Source organism: Euprymna scolopes, chromosome 23 (genome assembly GCF_053919585.1).
Source record: "Euprymna scolopes isolate OS-2025 chromosome 23, ASM5391958v1, whole genome shotgun sequence".
Taxonomy (NCBI): Eukaryota; Metazoa; Mollusca; class Cephalopoda; order Sepiida; family Sepiolidae; genus Euprymna; species Euprymna scolopes.
Window position 1 is genome coordinate 54,478,301 of NC_136504.1, and position 23,861 is coordinate 54,502,161.

At 35.0% G+C, this 23,861-nt stretch overlaps 1 protein-coding gene across 2 annotated transcripts in view; it reads left to right on the plus strand.

Moving 5' to 3' along the window:
• LOC145245901 (VPS10 domain-containing receptor SorCS3-like) overlaps positions 1 to 23,861 on the plus strand; it is a 1,435,182-nt gene that overhangs the window by 1,197,584 nt on the left and 213,737 nt on the right. For both annotated transcript variants that reach the window (XM_080107637.1, XM_080107638.1), the window contains exon 14: positions 11,204 to 11,321. In XM_080107637.1, coding sequence (XP_079963763.1) covers positions 11,204 to 11,321 — 118 coding nt within the window. The remainder of the gene's footprint in view (positions 1 to 11,203; positions 11,322 to 23,861) is intronic.

The window sequence follows — 23,861 nt, forward strand, 5'->3', positions numbered from 1 at the left end:
ATAAATTAAATAAAAAAAATTAAAATGGCCGATCTTGGACGACTGTCATGGTTTCTCTGTATAAAATTTACCTATGAAAATGAAACTATAACTATGAACCATTCACGATACATTGAAAAAATTCTGCTCAAGTTCGGAATGCAAGATTGCAAACCGCGTAAAACACCCGTCGAAATGGACATAAATAAAAATATAGAGACCGAAACAAAATCCATAGATAATCGAATATACAGGGAAGTGGTAGGAAGACTCATCTACTTGATGACCGCAACTAGGCCTCACATATGTTACACTGTAACAAAGCTATCTCAAAACTTATCGAGACCGACAATGAAGACCTTAATCGTGCAAAACAAATCCTTCGTTATCTAAAAGGAACCAAAGAACAATTTTTAATATTTAAAAAGTCTACATATTCTCTAAATTTAGAAGGATTTTCAGATTAAGATTAGGGTAACTCTGAGGATAGAAAAAGTATAACTGGGTAGTGCTTTAGACTGTCAAAGACTGGGCTTATGATCTCTTGGAAAACTAAAAAGCCACAAATTGTTGCCCTTTCTATTTGTGAAGCAGAATTTGTGGCCCTTGCCCATTCCGCACAGGAGGCAATTTTTCTGAACACCCTTCTAAAATCTATTCTAAAACCTGATCTAAATAAAAAAACCTATAGTAATTAATTGTGACAATCAGAGCAGTATCTTATTAGCAAATAATTTTATGATTCATCACAGTACGAAGCATATTGATATCAGATATCAGTTTATAAGGGATGAAATAAGTAAAAACTCTATTACTCTTACTTATGTGACGTCTGAGAATAATATAGCCGACATTTTCACTAAACCTATAAAAAGAATAAAATTTAAATATTTTATAACCGAACTTTTTGGAATCTAATTATGAATAAATCTCTTTTTAGAAACCCAAAAAAGGAAGCATGAACAGTCGAAATCACACACACACACACACACACACACACAAATTGTAAATTGTCCCGGGCACGGCGTTAAACTGCGACCATTTCTATCTTACTAACCAAATTTACCAACGAATACCTAACATAATGTTTCCAGTTTTGTTTTAAAAAACATGTATATTTGAATTTTTGTGTATATATGTTTATATGTATTTGAATAGGATTCTATTTGTGTGTTTGTACATATATATTTGAAAAGTGTCTATTTTTATGTGCATAAAAAAATTCCATGCGATTTACAAAAAAAAAATGGTTTCTTTTGCACACATTATGCCAATATATTAATTCTTTTTGACCAATGAGAATAAAGACAAATTCCCCCGAAAAAAAAAAAACAATTATTTTATTGGTTTATTTTTATTCCTTCATTTCTTTGTTTATTTTTATTTATTTATTTATTTATTTATTTATTTGTCCTTCCTTTCAAGTCAAACCAAAATTGAATCCGAAAGGATTTTTCCATTATAATAAGGCCGATAGCCATTAGTCGCATGCTCTCGAAAACTAGGCTGAAATGACTTAACTAAATAAAAAGTAAATGACTTAGAATGTCTTTAATGAACTTAAGAATGAATTGAATAACCTTAAGAATGACTTGGATGCTTAAAAAATAACTGGAATCCTTCAAAACAGCTTGAATGATCTGGAGAATGACTTGAATGGCTTTAAGACTGACTGATTGTAAAGTGGGTGATCATTTTACATTAAATTAATACAGAAAAGTGATCCCCAACTTTATATCACAAAGTTACAAACATAAGTACAGCATGTAGTAAGAACAGACACTACACTTTGAAAAGGGTATTTATTTGCTCCCCCACCGAGCAAATTAGGCACAACGCCGATTTTTAATGTGAGGAGTGAAGAAATGGGGACCAACTCCCCGGGGAGTAGGGGAGCTGGATAGTGGCAATTGGTATGAAGGGTTGCCTCTACATTGTCCAAGGTCTTATATGTGGGGTTGCCCCCACATATGGTCTTTGCTTGCAGTATCTGCCGGAACAGATACTACACTTTGATCTTGGCCAAAAGGCCAAGAAAAAGGTATTTATTTGCTCCCCCACCGAGCAAATTAGGCACAAGGCCGATTTTTTATGTTAGGAGTGAAGGGGAAATGGGGACCAACTCCCCGGGGAGTAGAGGAGCAAGATAGTGACAATTGGTATGAAGGGTTGCCCCTACATTGACCAAGGTCTTATATGTAAGGTTGGTATTTATTTGCTCCCCCACCGAGCAAATTAGGCACAACGCCGATTTTTAATGTGGGGAGTGAAGGGGAAATGGGGATCAACTCCCCGGGGAGTAGGGGAGCTGGATAGTGACAATTGGTATAAAGGGTTGCCCCTATATTGAACAAGGTCTTATATGTTGGGGCAACCCCACATATGGTCTTTGCTTGCAGTATCTGCCGGTCAGATACTACACTTTGGTCTTGGCCAAAAGGCCAAGAAAAGCTTAAAAAGTTAAGAACAGCATGCATTAACAACAGACCTTTGATCTTAACCAAAAAGGCCAAGCACAAAAGTGTTACGAACAGACCGACCGACCGACCGACCGACCGACGGAGTGACTTATAGAGTCACTTGCACGCAACTAAAAACGGGTGTGTAAAATGTTTTTGACGCCAATAACTTTGGCAATCGTTTTTATAACCACCGGCTGTGCTAACCAACCAATGAAAATCTTCCAAAGTTACTATAAAAATTGTCGAATTTTAGATTCAATCAGTTCGCCGTTAAATACGTCACGGACCGCATTTGATTCTTGGCCGCCATCCTCGTTACTAGCAATTACTGCCGCCATCTTTGTTACTGAAAAACACTTCACACTCAGTATCGAAACTGCACACTGCTCAACATGTCTCAACACTTAACAAAGCTGCAATTATAATGATATGCAAGAGTTCGTTAACTTTATTTCTTTTCCGCTTTTTTGACTGAAGACGAACTATTATTGTCACGTGTTCCGATAGCAGGAACGCAAGGCTGCACAAACAAGCACGGCACATTTGTCTTTCAGGTGAAGCTGTTGATGTGAATGACATATAAATTGGGCTGTTTAGCTTGCAGTGTATTATTGATGTGGAGAATATATAAATGGTTTTGCCTTTGTTTTGTTTTGTTTATCTATCGTGTATAAATGACTAAAACATTATTGGAATATATATATATATATATATATATATATATATATATATAGAGAGAGAGAGAGAGAGAGAGAGAGAGAGAGAGAGAAAGAGATAGATAAAAGAGAAAATAAAAGAATTTAAAACTGTAAATTAAAAATTACACTTTTATTTATTATTCGACAGAATACCCCAAAAACTATTTACAAAATCCTTATTCCACGGAGTTTCAAAGAATGCCATTCTTGCTATTCTTCTCATCAGAGGGACAGTAAGAAATTAGCAAATTATATTTGCAGCAAAGCTATAATTTGCTGGTTGATGCATTAGATGAAACAACAATTTATGATATTTAGTCATAAATTGTAAAATAATGTCAGTTATATATATATATATATATATATATATATATATATATATATATATATATATATATATATATATATATATACATGAAACAAGTGGAAAATGTGTGGAAAAAAATCCGGGAATAACATTTTAGCGTGCGTAATTGAGCTTTTTTATTTGGTTGGGATTAATTCATTGATCTATAAATATTAATATTTATATTACATTGAAGTTTAGCCTGGATAATATTGGGTAAACGTATATATATATATATATTTATATATATATATATATATATATATATATATATATATATATATATTACAAGGGAATCACCACCTATGAAAGCCCGTAGGCCACTCGAGGATAAGGGTTAATAAGTGTACGGTAATCATGAGAACAACAGTGTAGTAATCATCATTAGTGGGAATTTCGTATAATTTGATTATTTAAGGAGATGGCCAGGAATAACTTGAAAACGACCATATTGTAGTCAGCTAGGAAGCAGGTCAGCAGAACAGTGTTCCACAGGCGCACGTTCTAGGAAAGAAGCTTTATTCATGGAACCCACGTTTAGATTTAGGCACATATAGAGAGTGGGGGGGGGGTTAATAGCGGTTTTAGCTAGACGAGTGTTCTTTTTTATGAAAGTTTGGGCGGCGGGGTATAGATTAGATGTCCTGTTGAGGTAAATGAAAATCCTTACATGTGATGAAGCGGTTTACCTAAGAGAAGGAAAACTCTGACAAAATACCGAGCGTTCTCTAATGATGGTCCCCATAAATGGCTGTTACTGTTAATAGTTCAGAGCTATCGTGGCAGATAAGGATGTTGGGCTTTTGCGACAACAACCCATCTAAAAGAATGTAAATCTTGAGTAAGAACCCGAGAGTCTGGTATAGACCAAATATCTCATTCAATGAGATATTGAACCTCTTTTCATCTGAATAAATAAAAAGTGGACATATATGTAAAATGGAAAAGCAAATAATAACAAAACTATTTACATATTCATCATTAACGTTTAGTTTTTATTTCAAGACTTTCTCAAGATGAGCGATTTTAAGCGATTAGTGGAAATAGCCTACAAGTACAATATTTGAAAATATGTCATGTGTTTGTAAACAGATGTTTTCCCCTTCAAACGAAACATAGTCGTTAAAATTTAAAACGTTTGGTACGTTTATGAAATGGAATCAGACTTTCTTCAGCCTCTGTTTATGTCAGCCTCTCAAAAAAAAAAAAATAAATAACGGATACGCAGATGTAAACAGAGGCTAAAGAGAGCCCAATAAAACAGACTAATTATAGGTCCCCTTTTGTTTGGATTTGAAACCGACGGTATTGATGTTATCTTCTGTAATACATATATGCATAATTATTACACTGGTATTTTAAAAAGTTTTCTTCATGAGAAAGCATTCTGTTATGGTCATCTCCTACTAACACACACGCACACGCACGCACGCGCGCGCGCACGCACACACACACACACACACACACACACACACACACACACATATATATATATATATATATATATATATATATATATATATATGCGCGGTTAACGGTAGCCGAATTGAAACAGTCTTTACTAATCAAACCAGAGATGGCTTCTGTCGCCGAGTTCGAATCTATCGACTGGTGTTAATAGTGACACCCTGCACTGAAGATTCCCAAAAGGATGAAACACTAATATTTGTAGGTATTTAATAATTATTATAGCAAATGGTTGATCGGCGTAATGAAACCAATGGTACGACCTTGAAATATGTATACATAGTGTCGTAATAAATTATATATATATATATATATATATATATATATATATATATATAATGTCTCCATTTACTCTGATGATATGAGCCATTATTGAAAATCCATGGATTAAGGAAATTGTGGTCGAGTGGAAGAACTGCCGACTGTCAACACGACGGTTCTAGGTTCAATCCTTGGCTTGGGAGAGATGCTAGTCTAGCGGCACAGATGAGTTGTGATACAACGAAACAGGACTGTATGTCGATGACTATATATATATAATATTTTTTTTTACTATAATAATTAAATACCTACATAAGTTATGAAAATATATATGGCAATTAAGCTACACAGAATTTTCCGCATTTCATCCTCGTAAAAATTCGTCAAGCTATTTACATGAAATTTACGAATCCTCACAAGGACGAAACACGGAAAATTCTGTGTAGCTTAATTGCCATATATATTTTCATAATTTACTACCTAGTTTTGCTCATATATTGAGTACTGTTGAAGTAATTACTTAAAATATATACATACAATTTTATGTATATACACGACAACAACAACAACAACAACAATAATAATATATTTGTCTATATGTGTGTGTATGTATGTATGTGTGTGTGTATGTATGTATGTATGTATGTATGTGTATATATGTGTGTATGCATGATGGATTTTTACTCTAGTTTTGTGTGAATAATTCGTTCAAATTATATTATTATTATTATTATTATAATATATGTGAGCATCCTTTTTAACTTGATTTCTTTTAAATGTTAAGATATTTGTTTTAAGATTGAAGAGCTCCACAAACGTTAATCTATGACATATCGTAATCGTGTTGTTTCACAGAATCTAGAGTTTTAAACAAGCAACATTCAAATCATAAGCTCAGAAACTTTTGGAAATAACAAAAAAAAAATGATCGAGAAACATCTTTCTGAATTCTCATAATTAAAGTAGTTTTTCCTTTTCAAATGAGCATTTAAAATTATACGATGTGTTTGCTTTTATAATCAAAGCCCCTCCCCCCACCCCACAAAAAAGATAAATAAATAAAACGGTTAACATAAAACTTGTTTCTGTGAATTTATTCCAATTTAATTATAACAAGACGTTAAACCTATGTTGATGACAACTGTGACAATATGGATCCAAAATTTATGTCAAGTAGCTGAAATAACAGTATACAATAGGGTATAAATGCTATTTCTGGGTAGCACTTGGGACATTTTAATATGATACTAGACTACCCATAACCCGTTGGGTCAGTATGTTATATTAGCTATGGAATTAATGTCTGAGCGTAATACTTGTGACGTAAAGAAAATAGTTTTTGTGACATGACAGAAACATTTCTATGAAAGTATATTAAAAATGAAAAAAAAGAATATAGATAGATTTTATTTTGTTTATAATTGTTTATTTTTTAAAAAAAAAACTTACAGCCATTGAATTATAAGTGGTTTGCCATACTTGTAGGTAAATCTGCACTATTTAAATTTTGATATATCGTTTAATTTAAATGCGAAAAAACAAACAATTGGGACGCTGAAAACGTACACAGTAAAACAATACGTTGTAAAATGCTCTTATGGGTCGTTAAAGGTTAAAGTAGATTTATTTGTAAGAAAATTGTGTTAAAATAACTTAAACGTAACACGGAAATGAACGATATAAAAAAATACAGAAAGTATTAACAATTATTTAGATAATTTAAACGCGAAAAAAAAAAACAATTGGGATGCTGAAAACGTACACAGTAAAACAATGCGTTGTCAACCGGTCAAAGTTGATTTATTTGTAAGAAAATTACGACAGTACACTTGTAATACAGAATAGTTGCAAAACATCCTCACCCTTCCCATATTAAATAATAATTTCTAAATAATAACGTTAATATTTCAGTGCACAGGTCAAATTCTGCAAAAGTAGCGATTTGTGTTTATTTGTTTACGCTGTTATGGATTTATGTTTATGTACACATGCTCAACTGGAAGTCATAAACCGGATGTTGGGTTACAACACTCGTTACAAGGTCATTTGAGTTTTATAATTATATAGATAATGAATATATGATGTGTCTTCAATAAGTTTCCGGTATTTTACGTATGGGTATTTTTATTGACAGTACATACATGAAATTCTAGTCCTTTTCGAAGTAATCCTCTCCGGGTGCAATGCCCTTGTTGTACCGTTCCAACAACTTTTGGAAAACCTCATAGAAATCCTCTTATGTGAGCGTGTCAATGACCATCGTAACAGCCTTTTCCATCTCCTCAACTGTCTTATAACGATAGCTTCTAAGGTTTTTCTTGAGCTTAGGGAATAACCATAATTCATAGGGAGCAAGGTCTGGACATTAAGGGAGAGGGGGTCGAGGAACTCCTTTGATGCCCATCTTGGTTTAGCATCTTGGTCAAATAGTCTGTGACAAGGATAAAAATTGGTCAGTCATCTCATAAGATGTATAACAATAACATACTGAATTTTCAAGAGTCTACGACAATTTTAAATGCCTGTACAAAAAAGTTTGGAAACTTATTTAAGACACCTCATAAATCCGGGTTCCTCCTCCCAAGAGTATGATTGGCTAATGTAAGCCATGAATACGGACGGGTGTATCACGCTGAGAGAGACGTCAAAAGATATGCTGAAAACTTGTAGCTTAAGCATATTACCAGTTACGATTAAGAACAACCGTTGATTAAGGCGATTTGTGTTACTCGATTACTATAGCCAAGACCACTCAGCTGCCTCAAATAAATACAACCATCCCAAGAAATATCAGTATGTTTCAATTTTGTGTGATTAAAAGACAATGGATACGTTATATTATTCGTTTAATATTCTATCGATTGTTATATATATATATATATATATATATATATATATATATATATATATATATATATATTACATTTTCACTCCAAACAAGGCACATTGCCACTTTGTTGTAGGGGGCTACTATCAGGGACATAAGCTATAGGGGTAATATGTGGGGAGTTGGGCAGCAAGATATCGGTTTATGTTACACTTGAACTTCTGCATGCCAGTACAGTTGGGGAAGCAGGAATCCGGAAGGGAATTCCAAAGTCTAGCGGTTCTGGGGAAGAAACTACTGGAGTAGAAGGCCCTCTTACATCTAGGGATCTCAACTGTGAAGGGGTGGGATGTTGCTGCTTGTCAGAGGTATTTATGTCGAGTGGTACAAGTGCTTACATTTCGTTGGAGCATTTACCATTAAAGTACTTGTAGAACAGGCAGAGGGATGCTACATTCGTTTTGTCGATTGGACAGAGGCTGCAGCTTAGATGATAGTTCAGGACCTATTAGGTTAGCGACTCTCTTTTGAACCTTGTCTAGGAGTGAGAGAATAGTAGCAGGTGCACCAGCCCAAATATGATAGCAATACTCCATACATGGGCGAATGGTGGCCTTATAGAGGTACAGGATACTTTCAGGCGTTAGTAGCTTTCTAACATGGTAGAGAGAACCTACCTTTTTCACAGCGGTCCTGGCAATGCTCTCAATGTAATTGTTCCAACTCATGTTTCCTGTGAATGTTAGGCCGAGGAGTTTAAAAGATGTACTTTCAGATAAAGAGTCTTTGGCCATTGTTGTTGGTGCTCGAGAAGGTTTCTTGAAGTTATTGAAGAAAACAAGTTTAGTCTTGGCAGCATTGAATGTGACCATCCATTTTTGTCCCCATTCCACTACAGATTGGAGGTCGTCCTCTAGTGTTTCTGCCATTTCTTTAGTTCATTTGTTTTCCTGCCGTGTCTGTTATAGAGTGTGGTGTCATCACCATATATGCCCATCTCACTGACAATTTTGTCATGGAGGTCATTTATGAATATTAGGAATAATAGAGGTCCAAGGATAGACCTCTGAGGCACTCCCGCATTTATATCATATTGTTTAGATGTACAACCATCGAGGACAACCTGGATTTTTCTCTTATCTAAGAAGGATTTAATTATGTTAAGTATTCTTCCAGTGATACTGTATGATCTGATTTCCCTGAGAAGACCTTCATACTATACCCTGTCAAAAGCCTTAGATATATCTAGAACTACCGCTCTACTCTCCCCTGCTTTGTCAAGTAAATGGTATATACGCCCAGAGGTTACACTTAGGATGTCTGCCGTGGAACGGGCTTGCCTAAATCCATATTGTTGGTTGGTCAGAAGTTTAGCATCTGTAAGGTGATGGACTAAAGCTTGGTTAATTATGGACTCAAATATTTTGGCGATAAGTTGGAGGAGGCTAATGGGGCGGTAATTTACTGAGTCAATTCTTTCGCCAGAATTCTTGAAAACTGGTACCACAGAAGAAGTTTTCCAGCAAGATTCATTAAGGCATTTGTTGTAAAATTTGGAGAGAACCGGAGCTACTTCGGCGGACAAGCTACCCGAGTTACGAAAAATTCGAGATATGAGATGGCTTCAGAGCAAAATTCCTCCCCTACATACGAGCGAAAATCCAAGTTACGAGTTTCCAGATGCAAATGCTAGGTGGTCGAGTGTGTCGTGTTTTACTACGTCTCCTTAATTGTGCCATTTTAATTCGAGATACGAGCTTCATCCAGGAATGAATTAATCTCGTATGTTGGGGGTCCACTGTATATATATATATATATACAAAATGAGAATACCTGTGTAAGGACACTTCTGAACTTATATACTCAACGAATTTTATGTACACTTAAAATTTGGTATAGAGGGTATTCAGCCAGGTGGAAAACTTTTTAATCGATTTTCATCTGGAAAAGGAGCTGCTAAGGACTCAAAATTGAAAAAGTGACATGTGTGGATCATCGGATTTTTATCTGTTCGTCAACTGTTTCACGAATGTGCGTGTGTGAATTGTTCAAATCACAAATTCCTTATGTTAAGAATAAATAGGTTTGAAAACACTTTTTAAAGACCGTGTCAAGCTGGTCCAATAGTTATCGTACTTGACCCACTGGCTTTAGGTTTTGATTTCGATCTTAGCTCGAGTATTTTTTGTTTGTTTACAAGAAGTGAACTGTTTAGAAAAAACATGATACTCACAAGCTCATGTCTCAGTTTCGTTCCGTTTTTTTTTTTTGTTTGTTTTTTTTTTTGTTGTTGTTTTTTTCCTTAATTTTCTTTTTTAAAGAATTTAATATTTTTGTGTATTTTACAACCGGGGAACACCAGGCGGCCTGCTAATATATATATATGTGTGTGTGTGTGTGTGTGTGTGTGTGTGTGTGTGTGTGTGTGTGTGTGTGTGTGTGTGTGTGTGTGTGACAACTCTATTTAGTGTCGAATCAGCAGGACGTATACAGTAAGCTTAGTCATATAGTATTCAACAGCAGAGGCCGGAATATCGCTTCACAGCTCAATTGACTGCTTATTATAAGTTTTCCTATAGGCATAATTTTTGTTTTTAAGAGGGCAATTACACACACGCACACACACACACACACACACACAAACACACGCGCGTGCGTGCATCCACGCACGTGCGCACACGCGCACACGCGCATGCGCGCACACACACATACATAATCATTATTAAATAATTCCAATATTACAAGTATATTTAAATAACATTTATATTATTTTATTGGTTGTGTGGTACGTCTTACTCGAGTTTCGTTGATATTTCAATGAACACTTTACATTATCTTGATCAGTCATCGGTACCTTCGAGTTTAGAGAAAAACACTGAAAACTCGACCCATTTGGTTAAAGATATCAAATGTGACCGTTTCATCAGTCGATGTAATGATTGTGTGATTCACGTCTCTGAACCGATCACATTTGGCATCGGTTTGTATCATTTGATATCTGGTAAACCGGTCGCATCGATCATTGATCATTGATTTTTTTTTCATCTTTACACAGATTCGATGATTTAACTTTTCAATTTTCTTTGGCTTGATTTTCTTCTTTCTCTTTTTCTCTTCTTTCTTTCTATTTTTTTTTCTTTTTTTTTTTTTGTCTTCTGAGCAGTATTTATGCACACAAGTTCCCATCGAAAGGCTGGATCCTGATTAAAGCCAACTTTTCTTCCATCCTCACGCGACGATGTAATTCGGACGACTATGAAAGTTGGACACCCGTTGAACAGGTAAGATCTTACGAATTTTCGTTTTTGATCGACCTCCGACAGAGTCTTTGACAGTTTCGTTTTTTTATAGCAGGTTGTGAGCAAAGTCCGCATCCTAACTTTTCCATGGTAACTTTAACACTCTTTATTTTAGTCTGTAACAGTTATAAGGACTTACCCATTCACGTGTAATGGACTCTTCTAATCATTATAAAAACTCTGATTGTGTTACGTCATGTTTGTATATATCAGCATGCGTATATTGTATAGAATATATATCGAAAGAGTGTATATTGCCGTGTTGGCATATTGAAACCGTATCTCATTGTATGTGTGGGGGGTGTACATATATCGTCGAGTGTGTAGATTCTTCTGTTTGATAGATGACGGGATCGATTTTATAACAAGAGCATTTATAACAGAGACTGGGAGATATGATATGTACAGAGCTTTTAACTCTTCATAGGAGGGGGATACATTATTGATGATGGCGGACGGGGACACATAGTACATTGAGGGAGTTATACAAAGTTCGTTTACGGGCTGTTCGATAAAACACATTTACTTTTTCCTTTTGGTGGAATGACGGCAAACGAAGACAACAGTTTACAAATATGGATGATTTTTTTATTCATACCAGCTGGATGATTAATGATGGTCAGGGATTCAAGCCTTTACGACTATATGGTCCAGTCTCACCTTCGCATCCCAGGGGCATCAGCTCTCACTAAGTCGCTCTCCGACTCTCGTCTGCTAACTTTCTACTCTCCTCTCTAAATCTAACTAACTCTGTCTCGAACCCTGTCTCAATATATTGGGAATCTCATTTCTTGATGATGTCAAATGTTTATCTTACTCGGGGATACTACATATTATGTGGATAAGTAAAGCCCACGTCCTATAATACAACGAAGACCTGAACGGATGAAGATTCGGACCGAGTTCAACAGTTATCTAGACACCCAAGTTGCTTATACATTCAATAGTTTGGCCGTGATCGTGTTACGTTGTAAGTGTATATATCAGTGTGTGTATATTGTATAGAACATATATCGAAAGAGTGTATATTGCTGTGTTTATATATTGAAACCGTATATACAAATTCAAATCTGATATACTTGAATTTTCAAATGAGAGGTTGTGCCTATATTTTTTATTTTACAAAGCATTTGTACAAGGAAACTGAAATTTCGGAAATATTTATTATTTTCGAAATTTCGGAAATATTTATTAATCGTGGTCTAACAACCATTGTTTAAAATGCACAAAAATTGTGTGTGTGTGTGTGTGTGTGTGTGTGTGTGTGTGTGTGTGTGTGCGTGTGCTTTACTAGGAAGTCACCGTTTATGAAGGTCAAAAGGCCTCTCAAGAATAAGGGCTAATGAGTGTCAAATGGTCGAGGAGACAACACCGTGATGATCTTATAATGGTAGAAATTGGGCAGAATTGGATTATTCAAAAAGACTTCTCAACAAGAACTTGTTTACATTGGACTTGAAACCGACCATGTAAAAGTCACAGCTGAGAAGCAGCTCGGCGATACTTTGTTCCACAGGTGGGCGGTTCTGTGTTTATATATTTGTATATACAAGATTCACATCTAAACTAATTAATCAATCGCTATGATATTTACAACACAACTGCTAAGCATAAGGGATGCAATTGTAGGCTATATTTATTTTAGTAAATTGGGTAAAAAGGGGATGGAAGTTCTTACGTAAAATTCAGAAATTTTTGTGCATTTTTAACAATGGGTGTTGGACCACAATTAAATAAATATTTCCGAAATTTCGAAAATAATAAATATCTCCAAAATTTCAGTTTCTTTGTACAAATGCTTTGTAAAATAAAAAATGTAGGCACAACCTCTCATTTGAAAATTCAAGTATATCAGATTTGAATTGAATTTATCTATAATCATCAAAAACATTCTTAGTTTCAATTGCTTCTTAAGACCTCTTAAGCTTTAAGCCTTAAATTTAGACATCTAAATCATATAAATATCTGTTAACGAGAATAAGTGATGTTCTACATGTGAATTACATGTAATGATAACCTGTAATGATCATCTGCCCACAAAAGTGAATTAACAGACGACACCGATTTTTTAACATAAAAATACCTTTTATTGGGAAATGCTGAAAAAGAACTAAAATAGCTAATCGTTAATCTTTATAAGGTGCAGCATGCGACTCGCTTTAGTCAATGGTCTGGCTCCATCTGCTGTGAACAGGAAACAAAATTGTCTGAATGCTGTAAGAAGTAGTCCGGCAATTTTTATTCCTACACCAGGGCTTCTAATTGGCTGCAGGTTGTAATCATTCCACACCTGTCTATTTACATCAAAAGAAAGTAGTACATATTACAATTAGAATATGTGTATACTAGTCCTTCATAAAATGAAATGGAATTCCGTGATTGCTCTAAGAACTCTCACAATTTGTATTCCTGCGCTGGTGGGCTGATTACTTCAATAATACACCTGTCTATTTACATCAAAGCAACGTTGTACATATTACGATTAGAATATGTGTATACTAGTCCTTTATAAAAGGAAATAAAGGTGCTGTAAGAAGTAGTCTGACAATTTGTATTCTTACGCCAGGGTTTCTAATTAGTTAATGGACCAACCCCTCCAACGGTAGACCTATCCATTTACATTAAAGGAAAGTAGAACGTAACAAAGCTAGAATATTGCGCTTTCCCAAAATTTAATGCATATGTCCTAAACAACATCAGCTATTCCCAATATAAACAGCCAAACAATGAGTATTTTTAGCGTGCTATGATTTAAAAAGAAAAACGAAAATTCGACCTCCTTCTCATCGATCGTCAGATTCGATCATGATCGGTTCTGTTCTGTCTCAGAAGGTAATGGCACCTAAATGTAATTCCACAATCCCACAAATTGGAACCTTACAACCGGATGCCGTTTCCTGTTCTATTAAAACCAGGTTCTATTTAACCCATAATATATATGATCCTGACAGAATGGACCTAAGAGTAATAGCAGCTAAAGGGTTACTCTACATTCATTCAAATCTCAAATTTACTACAGGAAGTGGTTTCACGTAATACGAAGGAGCAGCAATATTTGTTGGTATGCTTTACACTAATTTGAATAGTTATCATACATAAGTTTTGTGTTGTATCAGTTTTTTCCCCTGTATACCACTAATTTGCGAAAATGGTGCAATAATTCATAATGTACTCAATCCAAACTTCTTGGCATTGAATCCTTGAAATTTATGATGATGTTGTCTTAGAGTCGAAATGTTATTTTCTGCCATGATTGACTGCGACAGACTACTGTGATCTTCAAGTTACTGTTTTCCTGACTTTTTCATGAAGGCACTTCATATTGATTCTGGTTGGAATGTTTCTCTCTAGAAAATCTATCTGAAATTGTCCTTGAGTTTAGACAACGAATTTCGTTGCAAAGTAGACCTCTACAATCTTGCACAGAGTATCTTGTTGCCTCTTCTGCCTGAGAAACGATTCGTCTATAATTCTAAGTGTTATATGTAAGGAAATTAATTCAAGTCACTTTCTCGTTTCTCATCACAGCAAAGTTGCTTTCCTTGGATTATAAAATGCTTTTATTTCTTAGTTAAATTAATTGACAAATGGAAATATAGATCTCGGACACAAAATGTTATGGCACACACTCTGTCTTCTTTTCTACCATTTGGGCTTGTCACTACATTCTATATTTTATCTTGATATCTTGAGTATACATTTTAAATAACTTTTGTTTACGTCACCCAATGTCAACACTGAGGTAACCTGGTTTCAGATCGCCGGTTTCTGTACAAAATAGAGTCCTCCAATCTTGATCTATTCCTGCATGGAAAATCTTGTTTGATTTCTGTTCTATTTCACCTGAAAAACAGAAACCTGGATTTATTTTCATGGAAATGATAATAAAATGGTTGCATCTTTATGAACAATCTTGCACATGAAAATGCACATAGTTATTGCATGTAATGGGTAAGTGCAGCTTTGAGGTCAAATGATAACGGAAAACAAAGGCAGAAAGAGTTGCAGTTGTAATTAGACGGTGAGTGTACGATTTGAAAAGTCGACTATTTAACTTTCTATTTTCATTTTCACACTTTACAGTCTGTGATCGACTAAGATGTTGGAGCCAGTGCTGTATTACTGATGGTTTCCTTATTAAAAGTGAATAATGTTTGTTTAAATAACTAATTGCTTTCATAACAAAGAGATATAAAACAAATGTAATTGAATTGTAAATTTGGTCCCTGCGGTAACGACAAGTTTGATAACAATCAGTGAAGCAATTAGTATTATTTTAGTCTTGAAGCTACAAGATTATCGTATCATGCACACACATATAATTATGCAAGCACTCCGCAAATTAACAAGAAAACATTTACAGAAATACATTTATACAAAGTTAAGCTACACTGAACCTGGCCAGTACCAGATGAATATCTATTTTTGGAATATAAGGTGCTGTATTCGTATTATTTGGATTCTTCTTCTCATCTTGAGTGTCATTTGCACAACGTTTCAGTCGATGTAATCTCCGACCTTCTTCAGGTGTATCTTGTCGAACTCGGGGATATTTCTGTTGAACTCGCAAGGACTCTGGTGCAGTGTTTAAAGTACTTGGACAAATCAATTGTAAATTGTAAAAAGTTATATTCTCCTGCAGGTTTAAGGTTCAATTCTCAGTGTGGGCGACCAAAAAATACAACTGTGAATTACTTAGAACATCTATCCAGTGATGGCTAATGGAACGAGAGCATGCTGACCTCATGAAATAAATAAATAAATAAATAAAGTGTTCTGTACAAAATTCCATCAAAATTCCTTAAATCAACAGATCTTTCTACCGCTCCAGTAGATATCTCACTGCTGATGCAATTTTCTATCTATATAAAAGCCAAGTACATCCAAGGATGGAGTACTGTTGCCACATTCTGGGCAGGAGCTGCTAAAAACAGCCTATCCTGCTTTGACAGAGTTCAAAATAGACTTCGTAGCCTAGTGGGGGATGCCCTTTTCTCTTCCCTGCAACCTCTTTCCCACAGAAGAGATGTTGCGAGTCTTTGTTTTATCGTTATTTCCACAGCAAGTGCTCGTCTGAGCTCCAATCTCTGGTCCCCCTCGCCAATCTTTCTCAAAAAACACCCGTCTAGCTGAATCCACTGTCGAGAACTTTCCCCACTCTTTAACTGTGCCTGAATCAAAACGTAGATTCCATGAACAATGCTTCTTTCTTAGAACTGCACGCCTGTGGAACTCTCTTCCGTTTGTCTGCTCCCCAGCTGACTACAACTTGATTGTCTTCAAGTCCAACATAAACAAATTCTTGATGAACCGCCCCCTTAAGTGATCCAATCTACCAAATTTCCATTAATAACGATTACTACGATATTATCCCATTGATTACTGTACACTCAATAACCCTTATCCTCGAGTGGCCTCAGGGCCTTGGTAAGTGGTGACTCCTACATAAAAAACAATATATATATATATATATATATATATATATATATATTCTCGAATTCAACAAAATACACCAGAAGAAGGTCGGAGGTTTCATCGATTGAAACGTTGTGAAAATGACACTAAAGATGAGAACAGTAATCTGAAGAATCCAAATAATATGAATAACCAATCTTCATCTCGAAAATTCAGAAACGTAGATGCTGTATGTATTTAGGTAAACGTGTGTGCATGATATTAGGTTCCTATTTACAATGCCCCCCCCCCCATGGGACAGAGTTAGACACCAGTGCAGACACTGAAGAACAGATACTACACTTTGATCTTAGGTTGGTACAAAAATAATATCATTATTTGACGTTCAACTGCAAGTCAAAAAACGAAATTATTTTTCCACCAACGTAATACTTCAGGGAGCTAAATACTCATGCCTTGTACAGCTTGCCGAATTAGGAATGACATACCTGAACAAGGTCAGAGCTTACAGTTGTAACGTTGTTCTCTTCTGGTAGCCTGAAAGGAGGTTATGATGGCGAACATATAATGCACTATTCCCCAAACGGGGAGGTACCGCCTGAAAGGGTGGTAATATGACAATAAAATAGATACTACATTACCCCTCTTCCAAAAAATAGGAGAAGGTAATGCATGGAAGTATGGTATCATAATGAACAAAGATATGTTGCACTTTGACTTCCTCAAAAGCTGAATAAATGTTTGGGAAAATAGTATTATGACCACAGAACAGATACTACATTAACTCCCCCCACACACACACGCACATACACACACACAAACAAAACAAAAGAGGAGGTAGTGCCAGGGAGGATGGTATCATGATTTCAGAACATGCATTGCACTACTCCTCTCCTCATCTCTTACCAAAGAAAATGAAGAGATAATGTCTAGGAAAATAGTATCATGATGAACGAACATCCATTCAAAAAAATAAATAAATAAAAACGAGGAGATAATGCCTGGGAGAATGGTCTCATGACAACAAACAGATACTACACTTTCATCATCCTCGAAGTGAGTATTAGAAGATAGTATATTAATTTAAAACATTATAGTAAACTGAATTGAACATGAAAAGATAGTGCAATAGGATAATTAATAGAAGTAACAGTATAGTTTCGGCTTCAGACAGACAGATACCAAATTTCCATTAGTAACAAATGTAACTTTCGTAACATTGATTCAGCCAGTAACAATTGTAAACTTAGTGTGACATGTAATTGTTTATGTCGTTTTAAAAGTATCACAACTTTTTTTTGTTCATATAAATCTAGCTATAAATCTAATTAAAATTTAAGTGTTGTTTCAATTGTCAACTTTATACTTAATGCCGGCGCTAGGAGTTCATACCTTCCCCTTATGATACAGGGTAGCCAAAACACACCCACACAAAATGCCACCCATGGAATTGTTAATGACATTCATATTCCTTTCTGCATACAATCTTACCATATTGGGCAGAGTATCAAGTCGGTAGAAAAATGTTTTGCCAATTTAAAATTTCATCTTGAAAGTGAAAAAAAAGTGTTTGAAATTCATTTTCAATCGCCGCTGGTCATGTTAACCTAAGGCCATGTAAATGTTTTTTTAATCCTCAAAATAATTAACAATCCGAAGGAGCTAGGTTAGGGGAATGTCGTAGGTCTTTGCTCACCAGTGCTGTGTGAAGATGAGTATTATCATGATGAGGGTTGCCTCCCTTTCTGTTGAATAAAAAAAATGCCGTTTTCGGGTAAACATTGGTAAAAATATTGTAGAAAAATTACGAATGATGCTTTGATAATCTGAAAGAAAAAAATATATAAATTAAAATATAAACCATAGCGATATTTTAAAGCAATAACATTATGCATAAAATCAATTCCAATGCTTTAAAATGGCCCTTTTACAAACTTGCAAAATACTTTTGCACAGACCTGATATAAACTTCAGTCTGTGCATGACTTGTTCAGCAAGATTCAGGCGTAAATGTTAAAAAGTACTTATTTTATAACTATCCATTGAAATGTCTGGACATATTGGTAATCGTCTCATCAGTAAGAGGTATGGTTTTGAATAGGCTTCACACTTACCGGGCCCTAACTCTATTTCACTCCTCGTTTGTTTTTTTATTTATGCTGTTATCTAAAATAATATCAGAATAATCTTTGGTAATCATTTCATCAGTGGAAGGTGTGATCCTAAATGGGGTTCACAGTCAGCATACTTTAACGACCACAAAATTTATCTGTGTGGTTATCTAAACAATGACATCTATTTAAAAAATCCATAGACTATTACTGAACTGAAAAAAAGTTATCACAACAAAAATCGGGGCAATGCAAAGAGTGTATCAGTGTTATTGACAATTTTGCACTTCGTATTTTGGTGTGCTTTTCATTGAATGGTGTCTAAAAAAAAGACTGTTGGACATTCACGGATGAAGTTTGGTGGGCAAGACAACGATACACTGAATGTGTTTGTATGAAATATGTTTGGATTGCAAAAACGATTGTGAATTTTATCAAAAACGCCATGTTTTATCTTTTTCAGAGGAGAATTTGGTTGGGAAATATTGTCTCATCCTGAATATTCTCCTGACCTAGTTCCCTCAGATTATCACTTATCAAATTATATCGAGGATTACAAATCCATTTTGATAGCCTTACGTTAACATTACAAAAGCAGATTGGTTATTTATTTGTTTCCCCCCGAAACAAAATGTGACACAAGGTCGGTTTAATGTGGGAGATAACCAGGTCCCCTCAAAAGGGGATTCTGCAAAAATAAAATTGCCTTAATATAGAAGGGTTCCCCCCCCCCTCCATTGACTAAGGACAATTAATTTGAGTGCAGCATCTGAGCAGACACCACACTTCAGTGACCAGTCCAATACGAGTACCGGATATCGACAAAAGCAGACTGAATATGAATTAGATTCATATTTCACATCAAAACCTTAAGAATTTTACAAGCGAGGCATTTGTAAGCTCGTTTGCAAACTGGCATGTTTTATTCGCGTGTGCTCATCATTGGGCAACAATAAAACAAAGACATTCGTGTCTGAATTTATGTATGTTTTAAAAATTCTTTAGGAAAATTTTAACAAAGATTTTGAAAAAATTATAAAAGATGTCTATTCTTTTGTCTTTCTTTCTATTCCCTAAGCTAGCATAAGTCACCACAACACCACATTAGCACTACGGTAAATCCTGCTTTATATTATCCCCGGTGTTTTGACGTTTTCATTTACAAAACGTATAAATATGTGTAAAATTTTATCAGTTGGCAGGGTTGGGATTACTAAAAATACAAGTGAAGCATGTATTGTCCCACGGGCGTGCACAGTGAACGAGCCATAAAAAAATTGACTAAATTCCGCATTTGCCCCCCCCCCATTTAGCCCCAAAAGTCCCCAGAGAACGTTAAATTCTAGTGAAAATGAACAAACGGTGCAGTTTTAGGCCTTAACATATGTAAATTTGAGTTCTGCACCATGCAAAAAAAAAGAAATGACAAAGTCCATCATCCCCCCCCCATTTAGCTCCAAAAGTCCCCAAGATCTTAACATATTTAAATTTGAGTTCAGCATTATGCAAAACTGCTAAAATATTATTTGATTGCAGAAAGAATTTTATTAATAATTTCAATTTTTTTTTTTGGGGGGGGCTTCTGTTAATCATAGTAAACCCCTTAGTAAGATTGATTGGCCCATGCAGGAGGGGGGGGGCTGTATTATGTTATTACTTTCTGTTAAACATTTGTTTCCTTCATACTTTTACTGCCTTTAGAGAGAGATTTTTGTCATCTACATTGAAAGCTACCCTTTTGTAATAATACTTTTACAATATGAACTATACATTTTGTTCATTATATATATATATATATATATATATATATATATATATATATATATATATATACATATTATACCTATAAAAGTGAGCGAGAGAGAGAGTGTGTGTGTGTGTGTGTGTGTGTGTGTGTGTGTGTGTGTTGAGGATAATTTTCAACCTATGTACTCAAAGACTTGAAATTTGGTATATAGGGTATTCAGACACGTGGAAACCTTTTTATTCCGTTTGCATCCTAATAAAAAAGGCTGCTAAGGGGTAAAAATTGAAAAATTGGTATGTGAGGGGGGGCGCCGAATTTTTATCTGTTTACTGTTTCACAAATACGCATGCATGAATCGTTCTCATGACAGATTATTTATGTTAAGAATAAGTAGGTTTGAAAATACTTTTTAAACCATATCAAGCTGGCCTAATGGTTATCGTATTTGACTCGCTGTGTTTAGGTTTTGGTTTCGATCTCAGCTCGAGTATTTTTTGTACTTATAAGAAGTGAACTGTTGAGAAAAAACATAATACTAGCATGCATATGTCTCAGTTTCTTTCCGTTTTTTTTTTTTTACTTCATTTTTTAAAAAGGAATTAAACGTCACGTTTAATACCTACGGTATTTCTGTTTATAGTAAATAAGAAATCTGCATTAAACTATAATATATATGTGTATTTTACGACCGGGCAACGGACTGCTCGTAAAAATATATAATAAATAATTTGTAGCTGCGGACTGGGAAATTGTTAATTGACCCCGAGAGGAAAAGCAAGGATGAAACCATATTGTCAGTAGCTTGGAAAATACATTTCAGTGGTTTGGTGATGAAACGACCGTTAATAAATGCCTTTTCTTTCAACTAAAAAAAACTGAGTCCAATTTTTTCCTTTATTTTTTTGTGTGACTTTTGTACACAACGTCAGGTTGGTATTAAAATCTAAGAGAACAACGTTACAACTGTAAGCTCTGGCCTTGTTGAAGTGTGTCATTCCCAATTCGGCAATTTGAGCAGAATAATTTGATTAATTCATCAACCATGACTAACCCCCTAAGTAATGCGTAATTGTGCTCTTAATCGCACCTCTACAAAGGATTGACACTTTATCCTCCAGAAAGCTGTCACTTTGAACTGATTATAACTTAGCACTTTTATCCATTGTGTCACAGGTATATGCCATTTTAAAACATGAACCCGCAGTTTATCATCCGCTAGTCGTATACAACAAGTTGTTTGCAAGAGGTGCATTGTTCTGCAACTAAACTACACTAAAAGGATTGATATGCCGTGAAAACGATTGTCTTTTGTTCTGATTTAGTATTTCAAGTGTATTGAACCGAAGCTATTTGTGGCATGACAGCTTACAGCTGCACTAGTTTTTGTAGTCCAGCGTGATTAATGTTCGTGTCGTTAGCAAAATCTCGCAGCACACAAAGAAAGCACTTTTATATTACAAATCATTATGTTACATAAAATGAACTATTGTCATTATTTCATGAATTATCCGGACAAGTATTCGCATATTTATTGTTGTATGTCATCCTTCCTGTAGCAAGCGTATTGTTTGACTTCACCAAAATTTATGGCATAAGTTGTAGATAGTAATCCACTCTATGAAGAAAATTAATGGGAAAACGCTGAACTGAATAGAAGCCGGAAAGAGATGACATATGTGAGTTTATTGTTAAAAATAACATGAATACATACACATCTAAGGTCTCTACTATTATATAGAATAAACTTTGTGTGTGTATATGTGCGTGTGTTCATTCCCTATGGATTCGGAAACAGCAAGGCCGATTTTTTTTTTAATTTCACACGAAGGGACTTGCTGTGTCTGGAAGTATTCTTACATAGGTTTTGTATCGAAATGCGTCCGATATGTATTGATAATCGATAATCAAAAAAATCCAATTAAAAAGGGAGGTCCGATTTTGACAGAAGTTAAAGCTTTTATACAATCTAACATCACAAGTGCATTTGAGAAGTTTTATCACTACACAAGCAGAAAGGCCCAGCCTAAAAAAATCAACTGCAGATTCTTTTATAAGACAGGGGAGCATTTAAAATGAATGTTTCTTTCTAGAATACAATTGAACCATGATACTTGACTTTTGTTCAATTTAACTTTAATTCAAGTGATTATGTAAAAATAATTATATAAAATCAACAGTTGGTTCTTTGATAAAACAGTGGCGCGTTCAAAATGAATGTTCCTGTTTAGAGCGCAATTGAACCACGATACTTGACTTTTGCATTTGAAACTTAAAATTCAAGCCATTATTTACAGATAACTATATAAAATCAATAGTAGATTCTCTACAGTGCAATATAAACTACAATGTACTTTGAACTAAGTCACTGCAGGGAGGCATGCGAAGCTTCCTCTCCGTACACCACAATGGGTCTTGAACTAAAACAGGTAATCAATCGATTAGATTTAAAATATGGGCGATTTCATCGATTTCGATGACAATAAAAGTTTGTGAGGATGGGAAATTTGTTAATTCTCATTCAATTCCGGACAACGTCGGGTCTCCCTGCTAATCAGATTACATATGCAAGCTAGATGCCATGATTTGCAATTTTTTAGATCACTATCATATTGTTTGAATCTGAAGATTCTATTGTTGGCATTGGTTTCCCCGATATTTTTCTAATCAGAATTTTTGGAAGGATTATGGGAGGGACCACATGAAGGTTGCCTATATCCTAAATGAAAGTAATTTTTGTGGACCGAAACTGGATTCGAACTTAGCACACCCAGGTCGTCAGTCCGTGTTGTTAAGCACTAGACCACCTTAAGCCTCAATTTTTGAGATGAAAATTGATAACTTGTATTATTTTGATTGTTCGAACTACGGTTCTCATCTTAGATGTTAGTCTCAGAACACTTTGGCTCGATGCAAGCTCTTGCCATCTTACGTTGCATCTCGTCGAACTCGGAAATCTGTATAGAATTTTTAACCCTTTTCTTTAATCTACAGGATTAGCTGTCAGTCATAACTGATTCGAAGTCTTAAGTAAGCGTATTCTTAGTATCGCCCCTATTGAGAATTGAACCTACAACCTCCAAAAGACTCTTATTCAGAACTGATTATTATTTAACACATATCTGTTGTGCTACAGTCCTTGCGATTTTAAGTGGTAGTCTTCCGAATGTGTCTGTTTTTTTTTTTTTTGTTTTACTTTTTTTAGTAATACTTCTTTCGCACAGGAATCTGAAGATGTTCATTTGTTTTATT